We start from the raw sequence: 15491 nt of genomic DNA, 5'->3' as shown, positions 1-15491 counted from the left end.
CTGTTGCCTTTGTTTCTTGACTATGGGTTGCATGCTCCACAATTTTTTGTTGGACACCAAAGGTTTTAGGTAATATATTGTAGCAACTCTGGGTACTGGAACTTCCCTACTCTCTAGAACTTGTTATTGCTATTTGGTTTTTTATATTTTTAGTGATAACCTAGATTGTTTTAGTGAGGTTTGTTTCCCATTGCAGGTTGAACTGTGACCCCCAAAAGAAGGTATGTTGAAGTCCTAACACCCAGTATCTCAGATTGTGAAAATAGGGTCCTTGCAGATTTAACCAAGTTAAGATGAGATCATTAGGGTGAGCTATAATCCAATATGACTGATAAAGGGGGAAATTTGGACACAGACACAGCAGAGGAAAAATATCATGAAGATAATGGAAAGAACACAATGTACAGAGGATTTGAGCGATGAATCTACAAGCCAGGGAGTGTTTGGGGTTAATCTAGGAGAGAAACAGATCTTTCCCTAGCATATTCAGAGGGTGCATGCCCCTGCTAACACCTTGATTTCAGATTTCTGGCCTCTAGAACTGTGAGACAAAAATTTCTACTAAGTCATACAGTGTGTGGTATTTTGTTAAGATAGCCCTGGGAAACTACTATGCACCTCCCCCAACACCCAATACTGTTAACACACTAATATTGCTCCTCAGGGAGGTACAGCTTTGGGTTTGCCCAGAGCCATCCTGAGACGACAGAAGTACTGACAGGATTCTCTTCCACTCTTACCCTGGCCACATTCAGCCGTTAGCTTCACTAATTGCCAGTTGATTGCTCTATTGCTTTCAACAATGCCTTGGGGCATAAATTCTCTATAGACTAATACAAATTGTGGCTCCTTCCAGGGAAGTTTCTGATGTCAATGTCTGATACTTGTTTTCACTGCAAGAAGGTGCCTCTTGCTGAGGAGCTGTCATATTCCCTGTTTCTCTATAAACTAGCTAGCCTACAGTGTAGGCTATCTTCTACAGTATCTTCATTAGATCAGTTAATCTTCTCCCAATTGCCTTTCACCACAGCCTCCACTGTTTCTGAGGGTATTCTTCTTAGGTTTAAACTTCTTCAAGCTTGGTTGCAAATAAAGTTGGCTCCTTATGGGAAAATATTAGGAGCTAACTGTTTTACATCTTGCTTCTCCCCCCAGATAAACTGTGTACCAGATCTCAGTTTGACAGCGGAGATAATGGTAAGCTTCTCTAAGTGACAACCTCATTGCAGGTGTTGAGTGCTTCTTGGAGGGGTTAGGGTAGGAGGTTTTCTCAGCTCGTCTCTCCTAACAGGGAACAAGACCTAACGGACCAAGGGAGGGCCCCAGTCTGCTCAGTGTGCCACAGCCAAGGTACAGCTCATCACTTGGGTTTAGGCAGAACAAAGGATTCCATACCTCTCAACCACACTTACCTGGGACTTAGCCTCAGCAACAGGCATTTCAGGGACAGATGAAAAACACTGAAGCCCTGCTTCTGGGAAATAAAGTCCTGTGTCTGAGAACTCAGGAGAGAGGGCAGAAGGAAGGAGTCATCTTGGCTCAAATACCCAGACTCTCACCTTCCTTACCAAATTTTCATAGATTTTCTTTAATAGATTATTCATTTACTGTTTGTCCTTAGGTCCATTTCCTTAAGCATTAAGTAGTAATTTTTAAAAAATAATTTTTTACCAGTTTTACTAGGTCACTGGGGTTCTTCATGCCATCATGCTGGAAATATTGATCTAATTAACTTTTAAAAATTATAGTAAAATGCACATAACATTTATCATCTTAACCATACTTAAGTGTTAATGGCATTAAATACTTCCACATTGTTGTGCAATCATCACCACCCATCCATCTCCAGGACTCTTTAAAAAGAAATCCCTGAATCCTTTAAAAACGAAGCCTCTGAACCCATTAAACAGTAATTCCTCTTTACTCTTTCCCTGGTGACTATCAGTCTACTTTCTGTCTCTATGAATCTGAGGTATCTAGGTGTCTCAGATAAGTAGAGTAATACACTCTGTCCCTTTGTGACTTGTTTCTTTCACTTAGCATAAGGTTCATCCATGTAGTAGCATGTATTGAAATTTCCTTCCTTTTAAAGCTACACATACAGACAGACAGACAGACAGACACACACACACACACTTTGTTTATTCATTTATCTGTTGATGGAAACTTAGGTTGCTTCCACCTTTTAGCTACTGTGAATAACGTTGCTATGAACACAGTTGTACAAGTATCTGTTCAAGTCTTTGTTTTCAGTTCTTTTGGGTATAGACCAAGTAAGGGAATTGTGGGATCATATGGTAATTCTATTTAAAAATTTTTGAGAAACAATAATACTCTTTCCGTAGCAGCTATGCCATTTTACAGTCTTATCAACAGTGCACAAAGTTCCGATTTCTCTATATCCTCATCAACAATTGTTATTTTCTGTTATTGTTGGTGGGTTTTTTTTCCCACAGTAGCCATCCTAATTGGTGTGAGGCGGTGTCTTATTGTGGTTCTGATCTACATTTCCTTAATGATTATTGATGTGATGTTGAGTATTTTTTCATGTGCTGTCAGCCATTTGTATTTCTTCTTTGGAAAAATATTTACTCAAGGTATTCAAGTTCTCTGTCCATTTTTTAATCAGGCTGTTTATTGTTGAGTTGCAGTTCTTTGTAGATTCTCAGTATTAACTTATAATCAGATATGTGATTTTCTATTTTTCTCCTCAACCCATGGGTTGCTTTTCACTCTGTTGTTGTGTTCCTTGATGCACAGAAGTCTCTAATGCTTGATATAGTCCAATACATCTATTTTTCTCTTTTGTTGTATATGCTTTTAGTATCATATCTAAGAAATCACTGCCAAATCCAATGTCAAAAAGTTTTTCCCTTATGTTTTCTTCTAAGAGTTCTATAATTTTAACTCTCATCTTGAGGTCTTTGATACATTTGGAGTTATTTTTATATATGGTGTTAAGAGTCCTACTTCATCCCTTTGCACGTAGATAACCAGTCTTCCCAACACCTTTGTTGAAAAGACACCATTTCCCCATTGCATGGTCTTGGCATTCTTATTGTGAATGTTATTTCTGGGCTGTATTCTATTTCATTGATACATATGTCTGTCTTTATGTCAATACAACAGTGTATTGATTACTGCAGCTTTGTAGCAAGTTTTTAAATCAGAAAGTGTAAAACTCCAACTTTGTTCTTTTTCAAGGTTGTTTTGGCTATTTGGGCTCCTTTGATATTCTAAATAAATTTTAGGACAGATTTTTATTTCTGCAAAAAATGTCATTGGGATGATGTTGATAGAGATTGCATTAAATCTGTGGATTGCTTTGGACAGTATCAATAGTTTAACAATATGAAATCTAATCTATGAACAAAGGATCTTTCCCATTCATTGTTGTCTTCTTTCATTTCTTCAAACAATCTTTGTAGTTATCAAGTGTACAAGTCTTTTACCTCCTTAGTTAAGTTTATTTCTAAGCATTTCATTCTTTTTGATGCTACTATAAACAAAAATATTTTCTTAATTTTCTTTTTGGAGTGTCCATTGCTAGTGCATAGAAACACAATTGATTTTTGTGTGTTAATTTTTCCATTCTACAACTTTGCTGAATTTGTTTATTCTAACAATTTTTTTTAATGTGGAATCTTTAGGGTTTTGTATATAAGATTACGTCATCTGTGAACTGAGATAATTTTACTTCTTTCTATTTTGAATGACTTCTATTTCTTTTTCTTGCCTAATCACTCTGGCTAGGACACCCGCTATTATGTTAACAGAGCTGATGAAAGTGGGCATCTTGGTCTTGTTCTTAATCTTACGGTAAAAGCGTTCAGCCTTTCATCACTGAGTATGATGTTAGCTGTGGGTTTTTCAGAATGCTCCTGGTAGTTGAAAGGTATTAAAAAATTTTTTAACCATTAATGGATATTAAATTTTTCAAATGCTTCTTTATCTGTTATGATAATCACATGGCTTTTTCAGTCTATTCATATGGCAAGTAGAACTGACTTTTGAATACTGGAACAACCATGCATGTATTATCCCCAGGGTCACGATGTGTTATCCTTTTTACACAGTGTAGCTAATACTGTGTATACCATGTATGTAACATATATGTATAATATATATGTAACACATACAATATATATAATATGTATATAATTGTGATGGACTGAATGTTTGTGTAACTCCCCAAATTCATATGCTGGAATCTTAATTCCAGTGTGATGGTATTAGATTATGAAGGCAGAACCCTCATAAGTGCGATTAGTTCGCTTACAAGGAAAGGCTAGGGAGCTAGCTAAACCCCGTTCCCCTATATGAGGATACAATGAGAAGTTGGTAGTTTACAACCTGGAATAGGGTCCTCACCAGTACCTGACTGTTTGGCACCCTAATCTTTGACTTCCAGCCTCTATAACTGTGAGAAATAAATTTGTTTATAAGCAACTCAGTCTATGGTACTTTATTATAGCAGTCTGAGCTAACAGTATATGTAATATATATGCAAATGTGTAGTATTCATTTATCAAAATTATATTAGTGTTGTTTCCATTTTTGGCTATTATAAATAAAGCTGCTATGAATATTCATGTACTTGTGTTGTGTAACTAGCACTCTATAGTACTGGTTTGTCTCTTGGGTAACTACCTAGAAGTTGAATGGCTGAATGATATAGTAGGTATATATTTAACATTTAATAAACTGCCAAATTGTTTTTCACTTTCCATTCTTACCAGAAGTGTATGAGAGTTTTAGTTCTTCCATAATAATTAGTCTTTTTATTTTAGCCACTCTAATAGGTGTGTAGCAATATATCATGGTTTTAATTTGCAAGTCCCTAATGACTAATGCTGATCATCTTTAGATGTGCTCATTTGCCATTGGTATATGTACTTTGGTGAAGTGTTTGTTCAAATGTTTCGCTCATTTAAAAAATTAGATTGTCTTAATATTGTTTTGAGGATTGTTTATATAATTTTTGCATACAAGTATTTTATGAGACATGCTTTGTAAATAATTTTTCCCAGTGTGTGGCTTTTCTTTTCAGTCTGTTTGCAGTGACTTTCAAAAACCAGAAGTTTTCATTTATATGAAGTCCAATTTACCAATTTTATCTTTAATAGATTATATTTTTGGTGTCATACCTAAAAAACCATTGCCTAGCCCATTCAGATTTCTAGATTATATATTTTTCTGTATACAGTTAGACCTTGATTAAAAGTTTAAAAAAGTCAATCCTTAATTACAAGTTTTCTAATAAGATAAAACAACCAATTTTATGATCATTCATTTCATGATTTTTTTTCCAGAGTATATTGCAAAGAAGAGTGAATGATAGATGTACTATCTATATTACAGCTGGATTATCTATAACTAATATCATAACCAACTAGTTCTTAAGGTCATGAGTAGACTTTCTTCATTCCACTCTAATGTTCTTATTATCAGTAATGAATTACAGGATCCAATATTATGCCACAAGATATGCTATATGGTAAATAAAGTCTCCAACAAAATCAATGCATCAATACAGGCAGACCTCACTTTATTGCACTTCACAGATACTGCTTTTTTTTTTTTTTTTACAAATTGAAGACTTGTGACAACCCTGTGTTCAGCAAATCTATTGGCACCATTTTTCCAACAGTATTTGCTCACTTTGTCTCTCTTTGTCACATTTTGGTAATCCTCACAATATTTCAGTTTTTTCCATTATTATTTTATTTGTTATTGTAATCTGTGATCAGTGATTTTTGATGTTACTATGACTCTCTGAAGGCTCAAATGATGGTTTGCATTTTTCAGTGGCAAAGTTTTTTTAAAATTAAGTTATGTACTTTTTTATTAGACATAATGCTATTGTACACTTAAGAGACTACAGTATAGCATAAATGTAATTTTATATGCACTGGGAACCCAAAAAATATTCATGTGACTCACTTTATTGTGACACTCGCTTTATTGCAGTGGTCTACAATGGAACCTTCAGTATCTCTGAAGTACGCCTGTACTAGAAATTATTGTTTCAAAGCAGCATGTTTTCTACCTTTAACATTTCAATTAAGTTCTTCATGGTGTCATTTTCAAACAAACTCAGAATTCTAAAGCATATTACCTGTATGGCTGTCTTTGTAGTGGAAATAGTCATTTTTTCTGTTGTTTTTACATCAGATACAATCAGCATGGTTTTTGACATAGCCATTCTGCTTTGGTTTGCACCAATATATCCTCCTTTCATTTGAGCTCCTTTTGCTAGGCCAGTAAAGCTAATAGACTTTCCTGGCTGTGAGCCAATGTTTCTATATCAGGAAAAGAAAACATAACACAGAGGATTCAGGACTGAAGAAAAATTAGCCAACAATTTTTAAAAGACTTTCATTTAGCAACATGGAAACAATCTAAACATAAACAAGAAATAATAGTAGCTACTTGAGAGCTCATTATGTGTAAGCATAGTTCTAGAATGTTTACATGCATTGTGTCACTTTTTCCTCAGAATAATAATTTTAATAGGTTGGTATTAACATTATTTTATATAAAATCACAGAGGCTTAGAGAGAAACATTTCTACTAGAGTTAAAATTTGAACCTAGGCAGTAAGATCCAAAGTCTACACTGATTTCTCTGGGTCTCAAGTTTCCTGATTTGTAAGATGGGGATAATAATAATACCAAACACACAGGTTATTAGGAGGATTAAATAAATTAATTTCTGTATTATGGTTAGGAAGTACCTGACACATAGTAAGCCCAAATGAGTACAGAGAGCAGTTACGTAGGCAGACTGAAGCATGAGTAATAACACCTAGGAAAGAGTATCATCTCCCTGCTTGAACAATTACATAATAATGCTTAAAAAGAAGATAAGTTATAATCAAAATCTTGGTATCCAGGAGAAAAAAATATTATTTCACTTTTGGATCGACTCTGTAAATTCCTTAAGACAAAAACCTCCCTTATCAGTCTTTCATTCTGGTACTCTGTACTGCAGTCTTCTATAAAACAAGATGATTGTCCCTTAGATTATTAAAAAGGCAGTGTGTTTCCAAAGAAAACACTTTAAACAATACTTTTACTTTCTACATTATAAAAGATCAGACAAGAATAAAATATTTTAAAATGATAACAATCTACTTTTCACCTTTTATTTTTCTTCACAGCATTTATTACTACTTGCCACTTTGTTGTCCACTCCTCTACTGGAGTGTAAGCATCTTTAGGGCAAGAACTTTGTCTTGTTCATTGCTACATTGCTAGAACCCAGGACAGTGCCCAGTACATTGTGGGCACTGTTAGTAATTTTTAAATAAATGACTAAGTGAATTCCATTCATACTATTTCAAATTTACATTCTTTTTAAGTATCATATCCTATCCTCCCTCCTTTGGTCTCTAAATGACTTTACCTCCAACATTTCTAAGAGAACAAAACTGACTGATGAGGTAAAAGTTTTTTAAATTACTTCTCCACCTTCATTATATTCTTCCATATTCTACAAACTCATCTAAATCCATCCTTATTTCTTTCTTCCTCTTTCAGTTCAAGAGTTGCTATTCTTATCTACTAAGGCTAATCTTTCTATCTGTGCTCTGAAACCTGTTAACTTTCTCAAGGACTCTTCCCCATCAATAATTCTGTCTTCTACTTCTGGTTTCATAATCTTTTTCCTTTGAGCATATAATTGTGCTCCAGTCATCTCTCCAACTTAAAAATCCCTCCTTTAACTACGTCTTCTTCTATTATTATATCTCTCCTTCCTTTCACAGTCCAACTTCTTAAAAGATTAGTCAATAATACTGTCTACATCCTTACTCCTCTTATGCTCCATAATTCACTACAATCTTTTTCTACCTTCTCCTCTCCTACTGCAAAGACTACTTTCATTAAAAACACCTAGTTCTAGTCCTTCAAATTGTCAAATCCAAAGGACCCTTTCAAGTACTTATTTTTGTAGCATCGGACAGTTGACTATTCTCCCTTCTTAAAATTCACTCCTCGAATTGGTTTCTGTGACATGACTGTCTCCTATTCTTCATCCTGCTGGGGACCTCGAATTACCTGACCCTTTCATTTTCTACAAATTAACCAGTACCTTTTAGGCTTCTCTTCTTTCTCTATTTAATCCAGAATTCACAATTCACCAACTGAATCATTCTTTTATCATTACCTTCAACTCTTATTTTCTTTCTCCTTGACCTTTGCCCTACTCTCCTTACAAAATACAGTCCACCCGTTCTATTTTTACTCCTTGCTGTATCAGCAACTTATTTCCATGGTCATACATTTGACCTTGTCCCTAGCAAAGGCAACTATCACCTTCTATTTTTCCAGCTTGATTCTACCATGTTTAATTCCCTTATCCTCCCCTCCTATAAAATCTCTTTTCTCCTGAATTGAAGGTTAATATAATCCATAGCTAATTATTATAATTACTCCTTACTTATACTCTCACCCCCTTTTCCTTCTCTAAAGTCACTGTACTTGCTGGCAAAACCAAAACCTTGATTAATTCCACTTATCTCCTTATTTTGAGCCTGCACATGTGTATTAACCATTTTCTAGCTTCTGTAAACTTGATACCCTAACTTCTACCATATATGCATAGGACTGATGTACCTTGTTCCAGACAACCTGATATGCCTGAGTCATCTCTTGCCTTGGCCTCCTGCCTCCTTTGTTGCCCTCTGCCTTCCCCAGGGGTGGGGGTGGCTTTCCAATACAAACCAACAAATCCACACCCCCAATCATCTTCCTTATTGAGCTCTCACACTCTGGGCCACTGTACATCTTACTTAATTACCTTGCAGCCAGGTACCAGTCAACTAGGGATGGCCCGCTATGCTTCAGAACCCACTGAAATTATTCAAAGTAGTCAATCCTAAGCCTGCTTACCCTGCTTCAGCTGTTCTTTCCTACCAAAACCACAATAAAGACTTGCCCATAGAGCCCCCTTCTCCTTCTGCCTGGTGGTCAATCCCAGTGCTTCTCCATGTGGCTCCCTCCTCCTGGGATCTATAAGTAATAAACTATTTTTTTCAATGGTGATAATATCCTGATCTATTGACCTTACTATATCTCAAATTTTTTATTACTACACTATATTAACTCAATTGTGTGAATAAATGATGCCAGGTCTCATTTTAAATTATGGATTGTTAATTTAAAGTGGGTCCTTAATGTGCCAGCAATCATGCTGTATTTTCTTGGTTAATTTTTTAATACATCTACTAAGACTACTATTTCATACTTTTCCTTCAATATCAACATCTCCTCTCCCACCTTTACTTTCAGCTGAGTAAATGAGAAAACTGAAGCAATCAGGTAACTTCCAAAAACTCCCACTGTCACCTCTGTGTACCTGCCTTTATCTGTGCCTATATTCTCTACTTCTCCCTTGCAATTCTGGATGAGTTATCTGTGATTCTAGCTTAGGTCAATTCCTCTACATGTGCACTCGGTTACACTCCTGTTCTAGGACACTGTTCTAGTAATTCTCATGCATCATAAGCTTTTCTTGCTCTACTGGATTATTCCTTTTAGCATATAAACATGCTGCTATTTCTCCTACGTTAAACAAACAGAAAACTTCTCATGACTCCATCTACCTCTTCAGCTACCATTCATTCATCTTTCTTTAATGACAAGGAAAAACGGAAAAGATTATCTTTACTTATTGCTTCTAATCTTCCTCTGAATATATTCTCTTGAACCTCATCTAAGCAGATTTTTGCCCTCATCATTCAAATGAAAGATTTCTTACCAAGGTCTAGTCGCCTCCACAATATTAATTCCAATGTTAACTTCAATGTTTTAATTTTATTTATCAACAGAATTTACCCAGTTTGTTGTTTAGTCTTTTTTTTTTACTTTCTTTTTTTAACTTGGATTGCAGGACACGCCCCTTATCTGGTTTACCTTCTACTTTTTCTTCAGTGTTCATTCTTGGACTTCTCATTTCTATCTAACCTCATAGCTTAGGTGAATTCATCCAATGCCGTGAGTTAAATGCCAACTATATGATAATGACTCCCAAATATGTATCTTTAACTGGACCGCTCCTCTGCATCCTTTACCCATATATCCACCTGCCTACTTAATAACTTTAGCTCAAAACTAACATGTCTAAAACTGAGTTCCTGACAATCTCGTCCTCACCCTGCCTAGTAAACATACTCTTCGTGCAGTCTTTCCCCCTTTTTGTTGAAGGTAACGCTATTCTTCCAATTGCTCAGGTGAAAAAATTTCAAAATATATTCAGAACTCAATAATTTGTCATCATCTTTGTTGCCACCATCCTGTTCCAAACACTATCCTATCTCTCTTGGCCTTCTAACTCATCTTCTTGCTTAACCTGAATTCCCTGAAGTCTATTCTTCACACGGCAACCTTAGGGATCCTTAAAAACACAAGTTAGATCACATCACTACTCTGCTTGAAACCCTCCATTCATTTCCCATCTCATTCAGAATAAAAGACTAAATCTATTATGACCTAAAAAGTCCTACATGCATCCAGTTAGATCTCCAACTTCATGATCAATACTCTTTCCCTTGTTTACTTTGCTCCAGTCACACTAGCATCATTGATATAAGAACCTTTCCACTTGCTATTCCCTTTGCCTGAAATGTTCTTTCCCATACACGTACATGTTTAGCATCTTCAATGTCTCCAGGTCTTTACTTAAAGCCACCTTCTTAGTGTAGTCTTCACTGGCTCCCTTATCTAAAATGTCAAATACCCCTCAAATACTTCATAACCCCTTGCTTTATTTTTCTCCTTAGTACTTCTTACTGTCTAACATATCTTTTGTGTATTAATTCTCATGAATTAGATGTTCCCCACCCCACCCTCTAACATTTAGAATCTAAGTTCCACGAGGGTAGGGACTTTGGACTATTGTATTCCTTGCTGTATCCCTAATGCCTACAATAGTACCTAACACATAGTAGCTGCTTGATAAAAAGTTGTTGAATGAATGAATAATCCTCAAATCACTAAATCCAATTCAAAACATTCTCTCAGTCTTAATCCTCAAATGTTTACCAACCTACTGGGCAATATCTACTAGATATTCCAAACTAAACAGACGCAAAATGAAATCATTTACTCATAAAATAGCTCTTCCTCTTTCATTCTCTATAGGGACCTCTATAGGGACCAAATAGAAATAAATTAGCTATTACATTTATCAACAAGGTAGTTACTGTGATATGAGAGAGAATCATCAGCAACCTCTCCTAAATCTTCAGACTATAAGTTTTATGGAAAGGAATCATGTTTATCATGTCTACAATTACAGGCCAAACTTTAAGCACTCTGTGTGACAGAGTAGGAAATTAGAGACAGAAAGTACACACTAATTTTTTTTTAATTGAAATAAGTACCTGTAGCCAATTACGCTAGAAATTTATGGTACATATCTAGCTTTTCAACAGAAGCAAATTAGTGGGCAATAGATAGGATGACTTTCAGGAGATAAACACTTTGAAAGTTTTGCCTGAAAAACAGTCATGATACAAGAGGTTCTGTAGCTGTACATTCTTGAGTTTTCTGAAGCTGGGACCTAATCTATTTTGTTCACTCCTATATCTTCAGTATCTAGGGCAGTAGCTGGAAAATGTAAGGCATTCAGTTGGTATCTGTAGAATGAATACCTGATGATCATTTCTATGAAAAAACATACTAATGACATTAAAAGCATAAGTAAACACATTCAGTTTTAGATATTATGAGTGATATCCGGAGCTGTTTGATAGCAGTTGAGAATTGAAGAGGAAAGTGAATTTCAAGGGAAAGGAGAGCTGGAGATACAGATTTGAGAATCTCTGCACGGAGATGATAATAAATGAACTGAGTTCCAAAATAAAAACCTAAAGACGCAGAGAGAAATAGGGCCAAGGAGAGAAACTGGAGATGGAAAGAAAATAAAACCAGAGAAGAGGCATCTAGACCAGTAATAAGTGAAGCAGTAAGTTCAGGGTTAAGGAGGGGATGATCAGTATTGTCAAATGCTGCAGGGAGGTTAAAAAGTAAGAACGCCCATTGAATTTGGTGACTTTTGAAACCTTTAAGTTACTCGTTATTGACCTTTGACTAAGTTTCATACAGTAATGGAGACAACAGACTGCAAGGGTTAAAGAGTAAACATAGGTACTTTTGGTTTCTGTTCTGACACATAAAGGCTGTGAAAGTCATCAGTCCTATGCTCACAAGAAAAAAGGCTGGGGAGACTGAAAATCAACAGGTCTTCTTAGGTCCATCAGAGAACTGAGGTTACAGGCAAACCCTTGCACTGAAAAGGTGGATATGAAAAAGAAAACAGAGAGTCACAACTTACTGGAAGCAGAAACTGCCACTGGAGCCAGCAAGTGGTAGGAAAACCTAAAAGGTAACTGACTAATTGCTGGAAATGAGTATTAACTAATTCAAAAGATAAAAACTCCTGGGGGCCCAGCCTTAGGGAAGCCCCCACACTTTCGTTTTACCTTCATGAGCTCCACCAGACTCTTGGGATGAAGATCAGAGAAAAAAAATCTCTGATAGTTCCAGCAGGGAGACAGGAAGTAACCATTTTGAAATAAACCCAGAATGTTTAGATTTCCTTAACAAAGGCCTGTCTTAAGGGAAAATTATTTACCAGAGCCTAACCAATATGGGGGAAGGGAAAGTCCATCTAACCTTTTTGTGCCACCAAAAGAGAACAATTCCGAGAAATGCTTGTGAAGGTCACAGCCCAGGGACAAAGTCCCACTAAAAGATTAAGACCTAATCATAGGATTATGGAACACTTCCTCTCCCTCATCGTCCTACCACATCAATAGGGCTCCTGTATAACCACAGGATATTATAATGGATAGAACTGCAAGGCTCAGACTCTATTTAAGAAGGAGTCTCAAGAGAAACCTAAAAACCAGAGGAGACAAAAACAAGGACACTAGAGGAAACTGAAGCCTCAGAAACCTACAGATACAGCAGACAACCTAATTCCTAGACAGATAAACATAAAATCTTACACTAAGGACTTATTTTCCTCAGTTCATGTTCAGTTTTCAACAAAATACAAGGCATACCAAAGGCAAAAAAATCTGAAGAAACAAAGCAATCATTAGAGCCAAACTAAGAGATGGCAGAGATTTTGGAACTGTCAAGAATGGGAATTTAAAATAATTATGATTAATATGCTAAGGATCCTAATGGGAAAAGTGAGTAACATGCAAGAACAGACGTAAACTCCAACCTAAAAAAATCAAAAGGCAATGAATGAACATGTAAAGAAATGGAATAGAGAAACTGGGCAGAGAAATAGGATAAAAGCATTGAAGAAAGTATTAGTGGTTTCTACCACAATGGGAGAATACACCCAGTCCTCCAATTATGACTTTTTGACTTTATAGTGGTGTGAATGTGACATGCATTGCAATGATGTGAATGTGACTGTACTCTGAATTTTTCTTTTCCCAGGCTAATGAAACTCTGTACAATGACACTCTCTTGTGATGCTGGCAGCTAGTGGAAACTCCCAGTCAGCCACACTATCACGAAGCTAAACAATCGATATAGTTACAACCATTCTGTTCTCCACTTTCAGTACAGTATTCAATAAATTACATGAGATACTCAACACCTTATTATAAATAGGCTTTGTGTTAAATGATTTTGCCCAACTGTAGGCTAATGGAAATGTTCTGAGCATGTTTAAGGTAGGCTAAGTGTATTGAACACATTTTCAACCTAACCCACTGACTTAGAATGGGTTTACTGAAACATAACCTCATTGTAAGTTGAGGAAGATCTGTATTGTTAAGCTAATAAGAAAGATCCAATACAGGAAAAAACTGGAGTGACAAAAGTGGAAAATTGATAAAAACACATTTTATGAGATCCTTTCCAAGATCAGGATTAAGTCCTAAACTGAGGAAGATGAGAAATACTATATTAGGTCAAACCAATGGTTGTATACTTTACTGTCTATGAAACTTTGTTTTAATTAGATAATATGGCTACCCCAGAAAGCAAACGTTATACTACTTTTTATCTCTCAATCCACTCTTTCCTTAACAGATAAATCTCCTGTGAATTTGTCATTATTTAAGTAATCCCCAAGGAATTTTTCTAACACTCTCTCAGATACTACAAGAGTTTTGTGACTTTTTAAAATTTTACATGAAAGCAATTTAATTTTACTTTGAGATTTCCATAGCTACAAGTTAAAATGAATACCAGACAAGATGAGCAATAAACAATGTTATTGAAGTACATATTCATTCATTCATTTGCTGTCAGCAAATATTTGAGTGCCTCCTTCATTCTAGGCAATAACAGTGAACAAAACAAAAATCTCTGCCTTCATGAAGCACATCATAGCTCAGATGAAGACTGGTTAACAAACAAGTATATAAGAAACCAAACAGAAATAAGTTTTCATAGAAAAGAATAAAGTAAGCTAAGGAATTGAAAGTGCTGGGAAGAGTATTATTATTTTATGTAGAGTAGTTAGAGGACTCTTTGATAAGGTGACATCTGAAGGAAATGAGTCATGGGATTACCAGGGGGTACAATATTCCGAAGAACAGCAAATGCACAGGCCTTGAAGTGGGAAAATGTGCCTGATATTGTTGTGGAATATGGAGTGTAATTAGCCAAGGGGAAAGAGTCCCAGTGAGATCCTGTGGGGCCCTGGAAGGATGTGAGCTTTTTCTCCGAGAGAAATGGGAAAAATTGGAGGCTTCTGAGAAGTGATTACCATGTTGAGGGTGATGGCAAGGAGACCATTTAGGTATTTACTGCAATGTGACAGTGACTTACATTAGAGTGGTAGTTTGGATTGATTTTGCAGGTAGAATAATGGTAGAATCTGCCCATGGAGTGAGGTATTGAGAAGAGTAACCCAAGGTTTTTTACTGAGTAACTGGAAGAATGGAAATTGCCATTTACTGAAGTGGGAAAGACTGCAGAGTTGATCAGAGGGGGGAACTAAGTTCAGCTTCAAATATGAATTTTGAGATACCTTTTAACTTCTAATTGTACAGGTTTGATTTTAAGTCTGTTTTCTTGAGCGAAGTGTTAGCTAGAGATATAAACTTGTAAATCACAAGTGTATACACACTTTTTAAATTTACTTTTAAAATTTTTTGGAGGGGGAGATAATTAGGTTTATTTATTTGTTTATTTATTTATGGGCATGCTGGGGATTGAACCCAAGACCTTGAGCATGCTAACTAAGTAGGCACTTCTAGATAGATAATTTTTAAAGGCAAAACAACACCACCACCAAAGAGAAGAGGTTTAAAGACTGACCCCAGCAACATTCCAATATTTAGGCATGGGGTGGTACCAGTAAAGTATTTTGAAAAGGAGTAGACATAAACCAAGGAGAGAATTATGAAAGGAGTGGTGTCCCAGAAATCAAATGAAGTGATTCTAAACTCAAGAAGTGATTAACTAGTGCAAAGCTGCTGATGGGTGAGTTAATAAAGAAATTGAGACATG

At 35.9% G+C, this 15491-nt stretch overlaps 1 protein-coding gene across 3 annotated transcripts in view; it reads right to left on the bottom strand.

Annotated features, from left to right (window-relative positions):
• The window catches only part of DNAI4 (dynein axonemal intermediate chain 4), a 79338-nt gene that overhangs the window by 62846 nt on the left and 1001 nt on the right, over positions 1-15491 (bottom strand). For all 3 annotated transcript variants that reach the window (XM_010963463.3, XM_045522977.2, XM_045522978.2), the window contains exon 2: positions 6119-6302. In XM_010963463.3, the coding sequence (XP_010961765.1) occupies positions 6119-6302 (184 nt within the window). The remainder of the gene's footprint in view (positions 1-6118; positions 6303-15491) is intronic.

Source organism: Camelus bactrianus, chromosome 13 (genome assembly GCF_048773025.1).
Source record: "Camelus bactrianus isolate YW-2024 breed Bactrian camel chromosome 13, ASM4877302v1, whole genome shotgun sequence".
In the NCBI taxonomy this organism is placed as follows: Eukaryota; Metazoa; Chordata; class Mammalia; order Artiodactyla; family Camelidae; genus Camelus; species Camelus bactrianus.
This window is presented reverse-complemented; position numbering and strand designations above follow the sequence as displayed.